This window comes from Dendrobium catenatum, unplaced genomic scaffold (assembly GCF_001605985.2).
Source record: "Dendrobium catenatum unplaced genomic scaffold, ASM160598v2 fragScaff_scaffold_621, whole genome shotgun sequence".
NCBI classification, from domain to species: domain Eukaryota; kingdom Viridiplantae; phylum Streptophyta; class Magnoliopsida; order Asparagales; family Orchidaceae; genus Dendrobium; species Dendrobium catenatum.
This window is the reverse complement of record NW_021319083.1, coordinates 17,648,956-17,670,617: the sequence shown is the minus strand read 5'-3', so window position 1 is coordinate 17,670,617 and position 21,662 is coordinate 17,648,956. Positions and strand designations below refer to the sequence as shown.

At 38.9% G+C, this 21,662-nt stretch overlaps 1 protein-coding gene across 1 annotated transcript; it reads left to right on the top strand.

The window, feature by feature from the left end:
• The first annotated feature begins 630 nt into the window (after nt 1-630).
• On the top strand, nt 631-20,674 carry LOC110105482 (deubiquitinase OTUD6B). Its single transcript, XM_020835013.2, has 2 exons — nt 631-839; nt 19,505-20,674. The coding sequence occupies exons 1-2, from the start codon at nt 646-648 to the stop codon at nt 20,379-20,381; spliced, it is 1,071 nt and encodes a 356-aa protein (XP_020690672.1). The 5' UTR covers nt 631-645; the 3' UTR covers nt 20,382-20,674.
• The last annotated feature ends 988 nt before the right edge of the window (nt 20,675-21,662 follow it).

The following is a 21,662-nucleotide window of genomic DNA, read 5'->3' as shown; positions in this document are numbered from 1 at the left end:
TCATTCCACACTAAAACAACCCCTTTTAAGCCACATTATGAACACAAATTTAATAATTTTTGACACATGGGTCATTTAGATGGGGTGCATAGAATTAGTTGTCATCTAGTGAATTCAAAATTCAAGATACAAGTAGTTTCTTTAGTATTAATTTGTCATTAGATTTATATTTTTATCACTTACTCGATAGTAGAAAAAATATCGAATAAAAAAAGGGCCATTTAAAAAAGTAATTGCACAATTATTTCATAAAATTTCTTTAATTTTTTTAAACATAGAAAAATTTATTGCTTATAAAATAATATATAAAAATTTGGATTCAAAAAAGTATGATTGCAAACATAAATTTTCTTTTTCATTCATTTTGATCAGCATAGCATTAAAAAAAATCTAAAAAAATGGGCATCACATATATTTCACAAAAAAGATTAGGCTATTTATAAAAATAATACCATCTCCATTTACAATAAACCACTTAAATGTAAACATATCAACAAATTTACAATCTTTTGCTTTCATTAAAAAAAAAAGGGTAAATAAATGTGCTTCTTAAAGTTTGTCCGTGGACCGCTTCGTTGGGTCGGGCTGAATACAACGTGCGAATTAAAATACTTGGCCCAATGGGTCAGAGCCCGAGCCAATATAATGGGATCTTCGGAGTTAGGGCTGCTCGCTCATCTTCTTCTGTGCTTTCTTCCGCTCTCTGCTCCACTGTTCGTCGTATCCTCTAACATGGAGGCTCCGAAAGGAGAGGAGTGGGGTGATTCGGGTGAAGTGTTTGGTACCAATTCTATGGAAAGAAAGAAAGACTCTCTTGAAGAGGTTCGCGCAAGACAAAGGTAAGAACTTTTTCTTTAATATTTTTGGGTGCAGTGTAATCCTTTTACTAAAAGCTTGTTCTCTTAATCTCTTATGCTTTTTTGCTTCAATCTGCTAAATTTGACTGAGTGAGTATTGTTCTTAGTTAGCCTTTCAATTGTACGGTAGTTCTGGCTGTTATGTATGTCTAGAAAAGCGTAGTGGATGAAAAAGGAAAGAGCCTCTTACAGACTAGGAAAGCGTTGTGGGTGAAGTGAAATCAAATATGTTTTTTTTTTTTTTTCCTTTTGTGCTTTAGCTTAATAGAGAATTTGAGATGAGTGTTACGTAAGGATTTTGATCATTAAATGGAGCTTTTGGAAATTTAATTACTTGGGCATCCTCGAGACTAGTAAACTAATTGGTTCTTAGCAACTATGTATTTAGGACTTCAGTTCTTCATTATATTTGGCTTGAATTTCAGGAGTATTGGGCGAATCTGCTCGTATTTTTAATTAAGCTTAGGATTCATGTGGATATAATGAAATTATTAAGTGGTGTTTGATTAAGCATGAAAACTTGATGTCATTGAATGTGAATTAGCAGCTACATTAGATCATGTCCATGAATGCACTTATGCTTGAATAATAGTTAGAATTCAATTCTAAAATTGTAGTAGATGTTGAAGTTTTCTAACATTTGTTGTTGTTGGACTTTCAGATGGGTTGCCATTTGGTTTATGTTTGTTGATTCAATTGTAACTTGTGGATTTCTTGTTTGGAGACTTTTTTTCTGCTAACTTGCTATTATAGAATTCAGCTATTTTATCGGTGGGAGGAAGCGACCATGCTTGTCTATTGATTTTATTTTTTCTATGATAAAAATAGGAGGGTTCTTGAGTCATGCAATGGACATTATATATATATATATATATATATATATAGACTATTTTGTTTTCTCTATGTGCTTGATTGTTGGTTGGATGTAAATTTTTTCTAACATGGTACAAGTGGTGACAATCAAATTCTAATGGAAGTCATCTCCTTGTAGCAATATATGGCTTAGATCATTACTTCGGTGATCTCGAGTTGTACTTTAATTTAATTAATGGCCTGTTTGAGTGATTGGATTTGGTCAAAACTTATACAATTTGAATTTCCTGTTACACTCAATTTCAAATTGTCATTTGATTTTCATATCTTAATTTTTTTGTGGAATTTCCATTTGATGATAATTAAATTATTTTTTACGTGAATTTTATGTATTTTCTAACTTTCACCTGAACTGTTGAATATTTTTATATAATTATGTTATATGAACTGCAAATTTGATTTTGTGCATCTTATTTTAAATCTGTATCATGAAACTCTACATCTTAATTTATCCTACACCATAGGCTTAATGGAATAGCAATAATGCGAAATAAGTGCAACTTTTTACTGCAACACTAGATCAGAAAGGAGAGGTTCAAAACAACTATAATTTTAATATTATTCTAATATGTGGCTGAATTAGCAATGTGTAAAAAACTCGGGAAATGTTTAATTGTGAGATCCTATAAATGAACCACGAATAACCTGAATAAGAAAGGTTAGTTATCTTGGTTGTCGGTCCAATGTCCAGCAGTTTCTGAGTTTCAAGCTTGATTGTTGTCTTTTATGAATTTTATTTTAAGAACCTATCACGGCTAACTTGGTTAGAAAATATTAGAAATGATAATTTTTTATTAGATTTAAATGAGAATTTAACTCTTAACAGGACAAAATAGAGAAAAAAGATTCATGTAGCCAACCCCATGTAGTGGGATAAAGTTTGATGTTGTTGATGTTGTAACCTATCCTCGTTGAAGAGTTTGGTGAACTGCCAAGTTTGTAATTTATTTTTTCATCATATTTTGCATTGTGTTGCTAAGCAGATTTGGTCACGATTATCTATTTAGCTTACCATTATGTTGAAACTATTAGTATGCGAATATCTAACTCCAAAGACTTTCTTAATGGTATCACTTGATTAATATATTTATGGTACAAAATCGTATCTATATTGGTTGAAACATTGATGCAATATAAAGCAACAATTACCCTTTGTTAGTTCACTCAAGCAGTTCTGGAACATCATTTAGTTAAAACTCGCATTGTTTGTAAAAAAATGGGGAAAATGTTTCTTTCTACCATCGTTACATAGATTAGTATGACAAATGTGTGTTGGCAAATCAGAATCAGGGCATGTTTATGATATAAGATATCCATAAATTTCTTCCTTAGTTTCCTTTTTAGCTATCTTCTATGTTACATTGATATTTGTCGAATTCAAAAGATTGTAGAGGAAAAAGCTTAAAATTTATTCAACATGATCCCTATTTATAGTCTATAAAAGATGCTTTAATAAGAAACAAAAACTACACAATGAGTAATACAATCCTTCCTAATTATGGTGTCTAACTAAGGAAGGCTCATAATGTGAGGGAGCTTCCCACGGATTGCTATTTGTAGCCGTGGGATTAATCTGGAATTGAGTGGCTGGGACTTAACACTCCCCCTCAAGCTGAGAATATAGATCTGTTATTTCCAGCTTGGCAATCATTCTGAGAAAGACAGAGCTGTCCAATCCTTTGGTAAGTATATCTGTAAGTTGATCTTTTGATGGTACATGTTTGATACATGCTAGACCACTGTCTAATTTTTCCTTAATAACATGTCTGTCCGCTTCTATATGCTTGGTCCTGTCATGTTGGACTGGATTGTGAGCTATGTTGATTGTTGATTGTTGATTTGTTATCACAAAGCAACCTATGTGCTTGGTCCTGTCATGTTGGACTGGATTGTGAGCTATGTTGATTGTTGATTTGTTGTCACAGTGCAACCTATGTGCTTGGTCCTGTCATGTTGGACTGGATTACGAGCTATGTTGATTGTTGATTTGTTATCACAGTGCAACATTATGGGTTCGTCCCACTTGATCCTTAGATCTTCTAGATTCATCTTGATTTATAGTACCTCATATATTCTTAAGGATATAGCCCTATATTCTGCTTATGCACTAGTTCTTGCCACCACATTCTATTTCTTGCTTCTCCATCTAACTAGGCTTCCTCCAAGGAATGTGCAATACCTAGAAGTAGATCTTATGTCTACTGGTGATCTTGCATAATCAACATCAGTGTTTGCCTCTAGTGTTATTCTGTGGTCTCTTCTAAAGAGAATTTGTTTCCCTAGGTTACCCTTAAGGTAGTGCAGTATTTTGTCAATTGCTTGCATATAAGTAATAAGTGTTTGCCTCTAGTGTCTATTTGATCAAAGCTCTGGGTTGAATTTTCTTCAGACATTGTGGTGTTATAACAATAATAAAGGCTGATTTGATTATATTAGTAATAAGGGCTGATTTGGTTACATCAGCAATAAAGGTTGATATTGTGTCTTAATCAGGTCTCAAATCTGATTTAAGATTTCTTGCTGCTGTCGGCCCGTCCCAGATAACCAAGAAGGTCGTCTCTGCGGATCCGAGTGGAATAGGGAAATTGGAAGGAGCTTCCGATCGAATCGTCCGAGCGAGTGTCCGGGCAAACATCTTCTCCTGGCTTCTTCCGAGCGTCCGAGCAGAATAGGGAAATCGACATCTTCTCCTGGCTTCTTCAGAGCGTCCGAGCGGAATCGGAAGGAGCTTCCGACATCTTCTCCTGGCTTCTTCCGAGCGCCCAAGCGAACCTCTTCGAGCGGCTTCTTCCTGCCTTCCGACGTCCAAGCGAATGTCTTCCTCCGAGCGGCTCCTTCCTGGGCTCGTCTGAGATATACGGCAGGGTGATCGAGAGTCGAGCGGCCCCTTCTTGCGTTTAGAGGCAAGATCGAGGCTTCGACTTCGTCTTCCACTAGGCTTCGACTTCGTCTTCCGATGGCTTCCTCTCTATTTTGTTCGTGGCTCTGATACCATGTTGAATTCAGAAGATTTGAGAGGGAAAAGTTTAAAACTTTATTTAATATGATCCCTATTTATAGTCTATACAAGATGCTTAAATAAAGAAACAGATAACTACACAATAAAGAGTAATACAATCCTTCCTTATTTTGCTGTCTAACTAAGGAAGGCTCATAACGTGAGGGAGCTTCCCATGGATTGCTATTTACAGCCGCGAGATTAATCCAGGATTGAGGGGTTAGGATTTAACAATATCTTATTGCTTATGCATGTTACTTAAACCTCCAACACAACTATCTTTCTATAAGGATTCCCTTAAAATTTTTGTTTCCGTTAGTATGAATCCCTTGTTTTTTGTCTCTTATACTTTGATGAACATTTTAAAATTTGGATAGATTATAAATCTGTGGAATACCAGTCCCTAGAGCAACTGATCTAATAATTCTAGCCAGCCAATTAATGATGTTTACATTTAGCTTGACATCATTAGCATTTATTTATTTTACATAACATTGAAGTTTAAAAATGTGAGACCTAATATAGACGAGGATAGTGAGTAAGGAACAAGTTGGGAATTTGGTGGATGATACTCGGAGGAGAGAGAAGAAAACTAGATACAGTTCGAAAAAGGAGATCATGTGAATGTCTTGCTTTTAATATAACATTTTAAATAATTCAAATTTGAACTATCATTAAAAAAGATAATTTATTCTATTTTATAAATAAAATAAATAACACCCTAATAAACTTAAAATATATGACACATCTAATTTCTTGGGCCCAGAAACTCTTCTCCTGATGCGTTGCATTAAAGCCTTTGTGGAGAAGTTTAAAGGCCATGGTGGTGTTGGAACATTTTTATGATATCCTTTGAATGTGCACTGTGGAAATAATGAACATAAGAAAATAAAATTTAGAGATTTTGGATTGAAGCATGACAAGCTTACAAAAGATCTCTTAGTCATATCACAATGACAAAAAATGGTGGCATAAACTCAAATCAAGCATTTTGTATGATGATTTCATGGTAGCAATTGGGAATAGACAAATTCAACCTATGGAGGCTCTGGAATCAATATAGGAAATTGTTTCCTCAATTATAGTGTTTGGGAGGCTCCTCAAATTTGGACATAATTACAATATTTTGCAAATATCTAGTTCAATCTTTGGTTTAAACTCATCTTCACATTCAAAATCATTAGCTCTATATGATCTCCAATTTAGGCTCAAAAATAATATCAAGCACTACCTTAAGTTTACATAGAGGTTCTATTATGGATGATTGCTCTCAATCATCTTTAAGTTAATCTACAAAACTTGAATTATCACAATAGTAATATCTATATGTTATTTCAGATTGATTAGATGTTTGAATCATTGATGGTCGAGATATTGAATTATAATTGAATAATTTCTTAAAGTAATCATCTAGAAAATTCGAATAATATTTTGTCAAATCATCTCATTCCATATATAAATTATATTCCAAGTAGCAAGAAGGAATATATTTGATATTAGGAGAGATAGATGTAAAGGCGTAGGGGAGAGAGAGGACGCCATTTTCTTTGAAAATGGGAGATTAGAAAATATCTTTTACTTCTCAATAATGATCAATTAGAAGTTATGAATCTTCTATTTATAGAAGCATGTTACATAAGTAAGCATCTAAAATAAAGATCAAATGTTCAAATTCAAATAAATGCCTATTCAAATCCTCCATTATTTAAATTCAAATTAAATTTTATCCAAAATAATATTTTATTTTAATTTCAAACTAAAATATTTAAAAAAATAAATCCAAATAAATTTGAAATAAAGCTCTGTACCTTGTTTCATATACTACATCTCCTTTTATTTATTTCTCTCTTTGCGAGCAAGGATGATCGCTAATCCAAGCTACAGTCTCACATCAAACTTAATCGACTAGGGAGTCCACTACCTGCAACATGAATTAACTTGCTTCTCACATCGAAGCAATCCGAGGATTCCACCAAAGAAGTTGCTAATGACTTCAGAGGACTCATTAGCAATAGTCTTCCCAGCTTTGCCCTCATCAGCGAAATCGCCAATGTCCAGTCGCATGTGGGTACACGGCATAAGGGGACTCGCCTTAAAATAGAGGAGTTGAAGTAAAAGACACTTCTATTCACTACGCCAGCCAGAACAAGACTTTGTGAAGAATAGTTCGTACTATGGGTCATTTGTTGTATTTTTGTTTTGATGTAGATTTTTCTGTAGTCCTCGGATCCATATAAATAAAGGGTGGAGAGACACATTTTTGACACTTTCATAAGAGACTATTGGGCTAGTAAAGCACTTTCCCTAGGAAATCTTCTTCTTTCCAGTCACTTCAATGTGAGCTCCGACGCCAGCCACTTCATTATTTTCTTAAACAAAGCCACTTCATTTTGTTCTTAAAGAAAGCTTCAATATCTAAACAATTGTGGCATCTGGTGCTTTGAACCATCTACAAGTGGTCGATAAATAGTAAGCGTTGGAGATATAGTTGTGCAAGAAAATGACAGGGGATTGGCTCATTGAGTTTGCTTGGGTTCAAGAGTGAAGTGTTTGATTTGAAACAATCAGAGTGGAGGATTTCATTCCACAAATATGGAGCATCCAAGAGGGTCGGCTGTGTAAATTTCTCTTCTAGTTGCTCGGACGCTATGCTACTTCATCCATATTAAGCAACTAAAAGGTGTGCAGTGGCATTAATCAGATATAAAGGTTTCTCTTGTTGTGTGGATGTGGGAATTTGTGAGAAAAGAGATAGTGGTGTGGTCTTTATGATAACTTTTGTCTACTGGCAATCTATGATATTGACAAGGCTGTCAACTTTATCCTTCATTGAGGGAGAGCTTGAAAGAGCGGGGTTCAGCCTAAAGAAGGGGCTTTGTTGTATAACTTGCCTTTGGCTGTACAACCACTCCTTCAAACAATTCTGAAGTTCCAGTTTGGTATGCTTTTTGGTTGAACGAGGTACATGAGAAGTATGCTTATAAAATTGTGATTTTCATGTGGAATGGTGTTGCAAATATAGTTCAAGGAAAATCATAATCAAATTTTTTTCGCAGTATCTTTTAAAAACAATCCACTGAAACATGTTTTACCAACTTTATTCTTACTATATATAGCTTAACAGCAGTCTATTGCTACTTTTGTAGGCTGCCTTACAGTCGAGATGTGTTGAGCTATAGCCTATCATAGTTTCATGTGTGGCATGACCTTAGCGAGCTATTTTTAATTGCTTGAGAGGGTCATCATTTTGATTCAGGCATATCAAATAATTCTTTTTTTAGTGTTGTTTACCACCCACCCTTACCCTTACCCTACATCCTCACCTAGTAGACCTTCTTGGAAACTAAGGCTTCGTTTGAGACAGCTTTCATACTGCTTTTTAGAACAGCTTTTTAGTGCAAAAATTTCAAATTCAAGAATTTTTTTACTGAAAAATTGTTTAAGAAAGCAAGAAGAAAGCCGTCCCAAACAAAGCCTAAATTAGAATTGCTTCTACACAGCTTCATCATTACCTCTTGGTTGGTTCCGGAGCCAGAAGCTTTGACAGCTCCTTCACTGCAATATTCAGTTCCAAAGCTTTTCCATTTTGAATACATTAATGCCAATTTCCATTATTCCCTAACTAACTACATCCCTTGAGGTAAGTTATCAGAGAACACTTACGTAATTAATAACCTCATTGTGACAGAAATAAAAAGTTTATTATGTCACCCAAGATTTCTTGCAAAAGCATGTTTCAAAGGTACATTATCATCTGTTAACTGCCTTATTGTAGCTATTTGGGTTAACTTCCTTTTCACTTTATGAGTGCTATAATGTTTTAGAGCTTCATTTGGCGCTGTTAAATTCAGAGAATTAGAGGGAAGACTTAATTTTATTATACAAAATTATTCCTATTTATAGATCTATAAAAGATGTCTTAATAAAGAAATAAATAACTATAGATTCCTTTCTAAATCAGTCACCCAAATATGGGAGAAAATTGGCGTGATCCAGGTGAGCCTCCCACAAATTCTTATCATGGCCGTGGCATCAAGTGTTGAGGAACAACTGAGATTTAATAGAGAGCGGCATGATCCAAGTGAGCCTCCAATAGATTCCCATCCTAGTTATGAGATAAGTGTCAAGGGATGACGAGGATTTTAACACTCTCCCTCAAGCTAAGGATTACATATTTGTCATTCCCAGCCGCAATTAGTCCCAGAAAAATAAAGTTATCAAGTCCCTTGGTGTACCATCAAGTCCTCCATTTGTTCAAAACTTTGGGAGAAATTAGCTTCAGACATTGCGGCAATGACAAATGATAGTGATGAAGGTTACATCAATCAAGCTTGTAAGGTGCGGGGCAACAATGAAGGCTGCGTTGAACAGTAGCCCTCAAGATACCAAAAATGGCAATAAAGGCTGGTGGTGGGACAAGAGGGAAAGTGGATTAATTATCCTTCGGGTCCGTCACCCTCTTGGTTCTCAAGGGAAGGCCGACAATGAAGGCATGATAATAAAATAAGGAATTTTTTTTTTTTTTAAAGTTGTGGCAAGCTTCAAGTACAGGAGTAGAAACACACGTCTCAAGCGACTCAGCACTCAGAACACAAATCTTCTCCTTCCCAGGTCATCCGACTCTACCTGAACAAACTCATGTTTGATCAACTAGTGCAGGTGCACGCAAGGCCTCTGATTCTTTTGATTTGATCCTAGGAGGGAGCGTAGGTCTTGCACTCTTGCTTGTCCTTTCCCCCTCATGAAAGAGAACTCTCGGCTCTTTCCATAAACACACTGGAGGTCCTACGCTCGCTTATGCTCGTTCGACTCTAGACGTCGCATGCAAGAGAAGTCCTCCAGCTCGATCTCTCCTCGGTCTTGGATGCACGAAGGTCCTCAAAATTCCAATAATGAAGGTCTGTGGTGTGAACCTATATTTCTTATAATTCCGGCAATGAAGGCCGGTAGAAGAACCAGTATTTCTTAGAATTCCAATAATGAAGGCCGGTAACGAGAACCTGTATTCCTCAAAATTATGGCAATGAAGACAGGTGGAAGGACCAATATTCCTCAGAAAGGTCGGTGGTGGGAATCTGTATTCCTCATAATTCCAGCAATGAAGGCTAGTGGTGAGAACTTGTATTCCTCAGAATTTTGGCAATGAATGCCAGTGGTGGGATCATGTATTCGTCAGAATTCTAGCAATGAATGCTAGTGGTGATAACATGCGGCGGAGTGCAATCCGGCAGGATTTGACGTAGATGCATAGGATGTGAGAAATTTTGGGGGCCATAGGAATGAGACAAAAGTTGTCTAAACACACGCACCCGCTCAGTCTAGACACACGGTTTCTCGTCCCGTGCAGTCGCACGATCTCTTGTCCAGATGCAAGCACTTGCTTAGCTCCTCTTGATTCTGCCCCTGCACACGCAAGAGGAGGCTACCACGTGTTACAAGCTTCAGGGGTGCACGATCCCGCTTGGTTTCGTCGCCCTAGACACAAACGCAGAATTTTCTGGTTGCACGCCTCTCTCATCCTGTTCGGTCGCACGCGAGAGCACGAGACATTCTTCTCTCTCAATTGAATGCAACGACCGCAGGGTTCTCACTCGACTCCTCCAGATGAGATGCACGAGATGTGCGCCTCTCTCGATCAAACATAGAGACCGCAAGATTAGGGGTGTCAATTTTGGGTCATGGGTCCAGTTCGTGTCGAACTCGGAATTGACCTGACACTATTCAGGTCAATCTGAACCCGACCCATTTTTGCAAACGGGTCGGTTTTTCAAACCGACCCGCTTTGGGTTCGGGTCAACCTGAACTTGACTTGAAAATTGACTTGTTCAACTTCGCTCGCTGGTCGCTGTGACGGGAGTTCATTCACTGGATCCGTGGATCGTAAGTTACAACATTTTGATTGCAACGACGGGAGTTCGCTCGCAATGAAGAAGTCTCCGGCTAGCCCAACTCTTTCGTTCCTGTTCGACTTCGCTCCTTGGGGACTCTGTTTAAAATTGCGCAATAAAGGCGCGCCTCTGCGCAATTTGACCCAAAAATGCCTCGAGGCTTACGCAATTCCTCTCCTGGCAGAGGCGTACGCCTCACCTGGTCTGAGGCGCACCTCAGAGACGCAATTGCGCAATTCTGGGTGAGGCGTACGCCTCATAGAACCGGCCCCACCCACTTAAAATGAAGCCTTTTCTCCCCTTAATCCCGCACGGCTTCCAGGTTATCCCGAAATTTTCCTTCCTGCAGCCTGTGTTCGCGAAACAGAGGGGTTCCCACACAGTCGGCTTCCCTTCCAGCCGCCTCTCTCCGGCGAACTTGAAGTGTCCGGCCGCCCTCTAGGAGTACTCCACAATCGATTTTAGGTATTTTTTTTAGTTTAGGGCTAGATTTTTCAAGTGAAAGAAAATCTAGGGTTTTTTATTTTTTGATTTTTTTGTGTGTTTTTGGATTTTTAAATTCTTATTTACGCAATTATGCGTCCGTGAGGCTTACACCTCACACCGCCTCGAGGCTTACGCCTCGCCTCACGGATGAAAACCGCCTCGAGGCTTAATTACGCAATTTTAAACCTTACTTGGGGACGATGTTCACTTTTGGTCGGATCTGAAGTTAGAACATTTTGATCGGATGCAATGATTGAATGACAGGAGTTCGCTCGTTGTGAAGGAGTCACCGCCTCGCCGCCTGCTGGCTGGCCTGACTCCTTCGTTCCTGTTCGACTTCGCTCCTTGATCGACGTTAACTTCTGGACGGATCGGAAGTTACAACATTTTGATCGAAAGCAACAATGGAAGTTCACTGTGAAGGAGTCGCTGGCTCCTTTATTGCTGCTCAACTTCGCTCCTTTGCTGATGTTCACTTCTGATCAGATCAAAACTTACAACATTTTGATTGGAAGAAATCAAGATATGACGGATGTTCGCTCGCTATGAAGATACGTGATGGGATTCCAGGTTAAAACCGAGTCATTTTCAAGTTTCCGGGTTAACTCGAACTGACCCGAAATTCAAAAAGGGTAAAAAATCAAGACCTGAACTAGACCCGTTCTGGGCGTGTCGGGTTCGGGTCGTGTTTTTGGGTTGCGTCAAATATTGACACCCCTATGCAAGATAAAGCACTCTCCCTCGTCTCAATTGAACGTATGCAAGAATGAACAAGTTGGGAACCCGTTCCCTTTCCTTTCTGAAGGGAAGGCTGGGCCTTCCTTTCAGAAAGTCCGGTAGTAAAAAAAACTCAAAATTATTGCCAAGGCAATGAAGGCATTGATACCATGTTAAATTTCAGATAATTAGAGAGGGGAAGGCTTAATTTTATTACACAAAATTATCTCTATTTATAGATCTATACGAGCTGTCTTGATAAAGAAAAAAATAACTACATAATCTTACATAATTGCCTTAATATAATCCTTTCTAAATAAGCCACCCAAATATGGGAGGAGATCGACATGATCCAGGTGAGCATCCTGCTGTGGGATCAAGCGTCAAGGGATGACTAAGATTTAACAGAGATCGGCACGATCTAGGTGAACCTCTCATGAATTCCCTTCCTGGCTATGAGATCAAGTGTCAAGGGATGGCTAGGATTTTAACAAGTGTCTGAGGAGGGGTGATGCATGCAATTTTGACCTTTTTCTTGCAAAGTGGCTATGAATGAGAGTTAATTTGATGACTAAGTATCGTTTGGAGTGATTGTATATCTATTGTCTGGTAAGAAAAATATTGCACTATGGTGAATTCTTTGTTTGGCACAAGTTATTCTCATGACATCATTAGCTGTTTTGCTTTCCAAGTTGCTGAAAACAAAAGTTTCAAGACTTGAAGTGGCTCTCTATGATTCAATATAGTGGTCAACAGTGTCGTTCCTTTTTAAAGTGCAAATAGTTTTAAATACCCCCAATCAAACTATAAAATTATAGTAAAGTAGATACTTAACCCTCGGCAAGTCTCAACATCTTGCATCGCAAGCTCTAATAACCTGCATTGTGATACGATTCCACAGGAACTGACCCAGCCGACCTAGGTGGGGCCGGCCCATGTCTACAGGAGGCAGGCTAATCCACCTCCTTTGGATTCAAGTGGGGCCCTCTGGGGAGGCAAGAGGAGAGAGAGAGGGGCGGAAAAAGCAAATAAGACAATTGTTTGAATTATGGGATTATGTATTAGGAAGTTTTATATTAGGAAATCATGAATTAGGAATTAATTGAATTAAGGAATTTTGTATTGGGAAGCATGTTTGAGTAGTGAGGATTAAATAGCATGAGAGGCTAGGGTTAGGGCATGCTTTAATTTGTTTTCTCTTGTAGTTCCTTGGCGTCTTGGGCTCTAGATTTCTTGTCTAGAGATTGGGAGAGAACGATCCTCCTCTCGAATTGAGGATTGCTTGTATCTTGCTTTGTGTTTGTTTGGCTTTGATTCCCTTATTGCAATCCATCGTTTTGGGGCTGATTTCACCCATAAGTTTGCATTTTTCTCTATGCTTTCACCAATTAGTGATAGGTTTGCTTGCGAACTCAAGTATTACCCTTAGGGTTACTTGCGAACTCAATTATTTCCTATCACAATGATGATTGTTGTGGAGAAATTTCGAATCAATTACTTGATTTATTTGTCAATATCAAATAATTTCCTATGAAACCCTTTTTATTCTCCTTGATCCCATAACAAATGAACGGTATCTGCTATATTTTCTTCTTCTCTAATAGTCTAATTAGTTCTTCTATATGCACACCTCTTGACTGAAGTTATTTTATCCAAATTAGGATATTTTCTTTAGCTTTTCTAAAATTCTTATTTCTCGGTTAGCCCTTTCTTACAATGTTAGCCTGTTGTTGGGAAAAAAATTTCTTTAGCTGCTTTGCCTCACCTCTTATGCACTCAATTTCAGAAGTCTTAATTTTTTTTATTTGTATGGCCATACTGACATTTTATGATCACAATTCATACCTTAGGTTGGGGGATGGATTTGTTTGAAATTACAAAAAATAAACTTCATTACATAGGCTTCTTCATCCCCCATATCTATCCCGCTAGCCTTATCACTAGTCTCCTCTTTCACGCCATTTAGGTTTTTAACTTTTTATAATCTCTATGCATATGTTATTTCTTCCTTTCTCCTCCTAATGAAAGCTTTTATAAACATTATATTGGGGATGGCGCATAGAGAAATATGATGGATCCCCATCGCAGTTCCAGCTCTTCAAGTACTAGTGGTCCCCACAATCTCTGAACTTAAGTTTCCAAATGCAGAAAACAGAAAAAAAAATGAATATGCAGGGAACATTCTCTGGCTGCTTTATCAGCTAAAAGGCTCTATTTATTATTAAATCCTAGCCGTCCCTTGGCATTTTGATCCCACGGCTAGGATGGGAATCCATTCGAAACTCATCTGTTAAATCCCAGCCGTCCCTTTGGCATTTTGATCTCACGACTAGGATGGGAATCCATTGGAAACTCACCTGTGAAATCCCAGCCGTCCCTTTGGCATTTTGATCCCACAGCTAGTATAGGAATCCATGGGAGGCTGACTTGATCATGCCGATCTCCTTCCATATTTAGATGGCTGATTTATGAAGGATTATATTAGAGCAATTATGCATGATTTTATAATTATTTGTTTCTTTATTAAGATATTTTGTATAGATCTATAAATAAGGATAGTTTTGTACAATAAAATTAAGTCTTTTCCCTCTCCAATCCTCTGAATTTAACATTTATAATTTTTCAAAATCAGTTACAAGAGTATAGATATCAAATGACAACTGAAATTAGTTACAATAAACTTAATTGACTTCAAAATTACTTCAACTAACAATTACCTACCTTAACCAAACTGTGGGCTCCGAAAATTCGGCCCCGGCCTCCCCGCCGCGCTTTTTCTTTTTTTTTTTCGGCGAGGGAGTTTTAACGAATTAAGTTCCGAGGTAAATTTTGGAAGGCAGATGGGTTTGTAGATAAGACACTACCTAGAGATTTCGCCCTCATTTTGCAATGACTTTTATGATCTGAGTTCTGGTTTCCTATAGGCGCAAGCCCCTATAGTTAATTACCCCTCTCGATAACGAGACAGAACTTTTGATTAAGGCTAGTCATCGATCAGATACGTATAAAGAATATGTGTTATCTGACATATAGTAGCAGCAATGGGTTTGGATTTGGAATTTGGGTTGGAAGATTGATATTTAAAAATAGAAATTTGCACCATCTTGCACTTAAAGCGGATGATGGGGGAATGGATGATGGACCCGATCAAGATCCCATGGTTCCGTCGTCCCGGGCCATCGTGGTCCCTGGTCTACTTAGTCAGAGAAGGTAGTCGACCCAACCTGACAGAAGGATCCATGTCGACAGCCATGGGTTGCTTCGTCCAAGGGGACCTTGTAGACCGGGATTGAATGTTTGTCTAAGGGGACAAATTTGAATCCACCTTAGCTAATAGAGGGCTTTGTGCCCTATCAATCATATCCTATTGATTCATATCTCAAGGATTTGATGCCAATAAGGAGCGTATTGGCTCTGGCCATAACCGGTATTTCGTGGTGCCATTTGGCGGCAAAGCCACTCGGTTCAGAGGGCCCCGGGTCGTCGTAACCGTTTATCCTGCAGTGCCATTTGGCGGCAAACCGCCGGTCAGAAGACACGTACCACGTCCTTACTGGCAGGAGACTGTTTGAGAATGTATCCTAGTAATATTTTCGACTAGGCATTTAACTCTTTTGTGAGCTGAAGTAAATTTTAATTTGTCCACCTCGGCAAACTGTTGCGGAGGGTGGATGGATTTTGCTTTAAGTGTTTTAGGGATAATTTCAATTTTAAATATCTTTGGGATTTTTGGGATTTTGGATTTCTGGAGTATTTGGGTGGAGCTTTGGATTAAATGGACCCCTCCGGTTGATATAAATATTCAACACGGCCATCATCGGGGTGACCTTAAGGTCACTTGAAAAATATTTGAATTTTGTAGAAGTTTGATTTGAGGGCATTTTGAAATATTTTGTGAACCCCTCCGGTTGAGATCATCGTTCAACACGGCCATCATCGGGGTGACCTCGAGGTCATTTCCATTTTATTGAACCTTGTCGACCCTATCAACTTAACGATAGAGGATCGGGTTTCTCGTAGGCTTCATGCCTTTTGTTTAGTGAATTCTTTTGATTGTAGGCCTTGAAGGCCTAATATGAATGTATTGAAACAAATACACCGGTCGCCACAACCGTGTATTCGTTTAAAGGTTCGAACCCTGTCGACTTCTATTTATCCGTATAGAAGGATCGGGTTCGAACAAGAATTCACTTATTGACCCGCGCAGCATCCCTAGACGTCACGTGTGTACCAATAATACGCTCGCCGGGGCCCATGCAGGTGTTTGGGGGCATTTTGTAATTATACCCTGTCTACTCCCTTTTACCTGTTTAGGAGGATCGGGTTCAAATTTAGTAACCCGCGCAGCATCCCTAGACGTTACGTGTGCACCAATAACACGCTCGCCGGGGTCCATGCGGGTTCTTAATTGCTTTTACCCCTTTTTAGTGTACCTATGTGTATACAAATTACAGTGCACGTACAGGAATATTTTGAAATATTTTAGTTGTGCATGTAATTGCTATTTAAATGCATATAATATTTCATTTGAAAGCTTATACACGCCTTCTATCCGCTAGTACGAGTGTTACGGATCCGGTGGCGTGGCGTTGTAGATTGTAGACGCCTTATGTCTGCTTGTATAAATGTTGCAGATCCGGCGTGCATCTTGGTGTTGACTCCCCGTTTCTCATTCATCGGGGAATTCTTCTGGACTTTGGGGTCAATGATTGCTAATCTGGAAAGAATTCCTTTCAGGATCTTAGGTGCAGCGGACCGTTATTTTCGGTATTTGTAGACATCATAACTGTTTTCTTCCTAAGTATGGGACAAGGAAGAAACTTTGGAACACCAGGAAGTTTAGTTCTGATTTGTTTGAACTTTCCTCCCATTCTGCCAGGAGGTATCCTTCTCCGTACATCGAGTTGCCCTTGTACCCGACATACTTGGAGATTTTGGTCACCGCTGTCGTAGGTGATATTTGTACTTGTGTCCACAGTGATTCGTTGTTTTTTTTAATACATTGTTGTTATCCACAAGTATCCATTTGCAGGGGACCGCTGTATCCACTACGACCTCCTAAAAATGTTTGTAGAAAACCCATTGCTTCTGCATCATATCCACCCTTTCACCAATCTCGGGTGGTTGATGATTGCACTTGCTTGTGGGGGGTAGATCTTTGATTGTTGGTCTCCAGTATTGCCATCTCAATCAACAGGCAGTGGTATTTATGTTGGAGATTTGAATGGTGCATACGAGAAGAATGCCCATGCATTTCGTTCTTGCAGGTACGATGCACCCGATCTCGTAGAAACTGTTGTAAGAGTCTACTACGTTCTTTACTTGCATGCATTGAGGCCTTTTAATTTAAATTTCCTCGTGTGTAATCCGAATCTTGTCCTTGTATGTGTTTGGATCCAAGTCTAGTTTCATTCAAACTTGACATCAACTTTACAAGTCCCCACTTGATGTCGTATAGCCCGAGTTCAAACATGAACTCGAAGTACATGTTCAAATTGATTGTCCAGGGTCCTCTGAAGTTTTTTGCAAGTTCATTTTCTTGTTCAAATGATTTGAATTTGAGTTCAATTTTGATTTGATTTGATTTGATTTTGACCTTTAAAAATCATTTAGAATTTTGTTCAGATTTAGGTCCACAAGTCCTCTGTTCTTCGTACGAGTCCTCTGCTCATTTAGTTCAATTTATATGTATTATTGTTCGAGTACAGGTCTTCTACATTGTTGCTCAAGAAGGTCTTCAAATTGTTCAAGTCTTTTGTACATTTCAGTGAAAATTTCGGCAGCACCCCGGCATATCCCCCGTTTGGGGGAAAATAAGGGAGCTGGGCCTTCCCACCATGCTACTAGAGCGTGTATGGTAGGTGTCCTTAGTCACCGCGGCCGTACAATTTTCATCCCACCACGCTACAAGAGCGTGTATGGGGCCTTCAGCAGTACCCGTATAGCAGAACACCAGTAGCTCTCCCCACCACGCTACAAGAGCGTGTATAGGGCTTACCCACCTCGCCGTATGCTTCGCACCGGGCTCCCTCCTACCGTGCTACAAGAGCGCGTATATGTGGTTCCCCGGTCCGCTGCAAACGTCGAGCATGGGATTTTGGAACATCATACCTTTGCGTAGCGGTGTCGGCGGCGATGTCGGTGTTGAGGTCGAGGACTGTCCCCACCACGCTACAAGAGCGTGTATAGGGCTTACCCGCCTCGTCGCACCGAATTCCCTCCCAACGTGCTACAAGAGCGCGTATAGGGGGTCCACCGGCCCGTCAAGCGCGTCGAGGACGGGATTTAAGTTAGAAATGTATACCTTAGGGCCCGGCAGGGAGGACCGACGGCGGAGTCGTCTGTGACTGTCGGCGGTGTAGGGCACGGAAACCGAGGTAGGAGGAGCGTGCAAACAAGCAAAACTTCTTTTTTTATTATTAATCTTAATTAATAATAATTAAATTTAAATAATTATAATTAACAATAATTAATTAAAAATAACATAATTAATTATGATTAAATTTAATTAATCATAATTAATTAGAAGTTATTTTTAATTTATTATAATTAAATTATAATTAACTTAATTAATTAAAATTAATTTCAATTAATTAAAATTAACATAAAATATATATTTTTTAATGCATTTACGGGATTTGGCTGAGAAGAGCGTGAGAGGAAAAAAGTTACCTTCACAGCCCGCGAGCTCCTGTGCTTGCCTCCGATCAAACTAATGTAACTTCCGATCCACAAGGAAGGGATGACGTCGGAGGAGCGAGGTCCGGCCAGCAACGAGGGAGCCGAAGCAGTGCACGCAAGGGAGAAAGTTACTTTCAGAGCCGGCGAGCTTCCCGTTCCTTGCTTCCAATCAAGATGTCGTAACCTCCGAGCTGATTCTCAACCGCGAGCTCTCGTTGTCGTCTCCGATCAAAACGTGGTAACTTCCGATCGACTGGCAGGGAAAGTCGTCGTCGGAACGAAGTCGCCCGGCCACGAAGATGTCGGAGAAGCCGCACGGAAGGGAGATCGTTAGCTTCACGGCGGGCTCCCGTCGCTTGCTCCGATCAAAATGTCGTTGCTTCCGATCACAGGGAGAAGGGAAAGTGAGAGGAAGGGAGTGAGCTCGGGTGCGTAGAGGAGGCCGAAGGCCTATTTTTCGTTGGCCTTTAACGACTCGAGGTGGGTCGTGTGATGAAACGACTCGAGGTCGTGCGAGGAGTGTCGCAAAGACGTCTGCGACGTGTGACGACGTGCGCGGGACGGCTACGACGTGCGAGCAGGTGAGGTAAGGGATTTGATTTTTTTTTTTTTGTTCTATTTTTACGGGTCAACACAAACATAGCTCATCAATGTATAACAGTTGCCACAAGAAGTAAAAGGTTATTACAAATTTTGTTCTATTAGTCACATAGTCGATCATCCACAGCGGATTTATATTATTACTCCCCCTTGAAAATTAGCCTTGTCCTCAAGGTCAAAATCTTGGTCAGATTACTACAAGTCTTCTATAAAAACACAAGAAACATCTGCCGAAGCTAATCCTTCCCACTAAATTAAGTATTGCTTAATCTATTGATTGTTTTGGAAAACAAACACTGATTATGAATAGTCACCGGTTGCAACAATGATTGGCCATCGATGAAGTGTGCTAGTAAGGTTTCATGATATAAGGTTGATTCAAATGGTTTTGTTTGTTTTTCTAGGAAAGATGTAGCTGACCTTCAAAACAAGGAAATTGCACTGAAGAAAGCAGCTGCTAAAGGCAGCAAAGCTGAGCAGAAGGCCAAAAAGAAGAAAGTGGAGGAAGATATCTCCCAGCTTATGTCCCAACTGAAAGCAAGGCACTCTGAGGAGCTTGCTTCGTTAGGCTACAAGAATGAAGATGTTACTGGGGAAAACAATCTAGATAATATTGTGATGGCTATAGCCGGTATTTCTGTTAAAAAATCCATCGAATCCGCAAAACCAAGCAAGGGAGCCAAAAGGCGGGAGAGGAGAGCTCAACAAGAAGCCGAAAGAGAGCAGAGGATACATGAGGAGCAAAGTAAAATCATCAGCGATCGATCGATTGAAAATGAAAAGTTGGAGGAAAAGCTCATGCCTCTTGGATTGACCATCAATGAGATCAAGCCAGATGGTCATTGTCTCTACCGAGCTGTTGAAGACCAATTATCACTTTACCCAAGTAAGAACCAACTATATAGTCACCAAGAACTGCGTAAAATCGCCGCTGCTTACATGAGAGAACATGCAGTGGATTTCCTGCCATTTTTTCTTGCTGATGGAAAGATTGAGATGGATTCAAATGATTTATCATTAGATATTTTTCATAAATATTGTGAAGAGGTCGAATCCACTGCAGCATGGGGAGGTCAGCTTGAGCTGGGAGCTTTAACTCATTGCCTCAAGAAACACATAATAATATTCTCTGGGTCTTTCCCTGATGTTGAGATGGGTAAGGAATACAAGACCGAAGGTGAAAGTATTGTTTCCAATCCAAGTATTTTGCTATCTTATCACAAGCATGCTTATGGGCTTGGAGAACACTACAACTCGGTTGTCCCTAGACAGTTCAAATGAGACAGAATATTTCCTTTCACAGTTTTACCTCAAGTATATGAAAGTCCCAAAACTGGGTTTGCCACATAATTCACAAGATAATTCCTTATCTCAGTTGTCTTTGATCTGTTTACTATACCTGATTGATGAAGAAAGAATATGTAATTTTGTAGCCATGACATGAAGACTGGCAGGTATGTAAAAATTTGGTTTTTTTTTCCTTTGATTGAGTAGACATTTTATTCAGTTTAATGTAATAAATCTTGTCTTGAATACTATCATTTTATGTGAAAATGTGAGATTGATTTTACATAGTTTTTTTCTTTAAGTGCTATCCATGTCAAATCAGCTAATGTGTGGAGACAATTGATTTTGCATTTACTGTTCTTCCTTACAGTTTTTTACATGATTATAGTCATAAATTTTCTATATGTACCAACAACAACAACAACATCAAGCCTTTGTCCGACTACGTGGGGTCGGCTACATGAAACATTTTTCTCCATTGTATCCGGTTAAAAGTCAAATTCTCGTTTAGATCTAATAAAAAAAAGATCATTTCTAATATATTCTAATCAAGTCTTTTTAGGTCTTCCTCTACCTTTCTTAACATAAGTCAAATCTAATATCTCTACTTTCCTAACCGGGTCATTGGAAGGTTGCCGTTTTATGTAACCAAACAATCTAAGGCGACTCTCTCTAATCTTATCTTCCATTGATGCTACTCCAACCTTTTCATGTATATGTTCATTTCGTATCCCATGCATTCCACTTCAACCATCCAACTTGAATTCTGCTGATAATATCATCTATTTCACCATCACTCTGCACAATAGATTATGAAGCTGATAAGAAATAGTTTGTTTATAGCTGATGATGATGATAATCTACACATTTTCATTAATGCTTCTTGTAAGGTGAGGTTATTCTAATAAAACATGTTGCTTGAACTGTTCTTAGAAGGGCTGTAAAGCATCCCATACAATTATTATAAGGGAAGAAAAACAGTCAAAAGCTTAAGTAGTCTGTCCTTTTTTCTTTTTTTTTTTGCTTTTGGCCAGTTTCAGAATTCTAATGGAATAAAGTCTAGAAAAGAAGATAGGACTAGGCAGGAAGAAAGGTTGAAGAAAGAGCTAAAAGCTAGAGACTGATGGGAACCTAAAGAGATGAATGATGATTTGCAGAAAAAATTTCTTTAGCAGGTAATAAACTTTTCATGTTTATCTTAAAGAACAAACCACTTTGAGCACACAAATCATTCAGATCAAATAAACTAATTCTGGTTGGAATGGAGGTCAACTT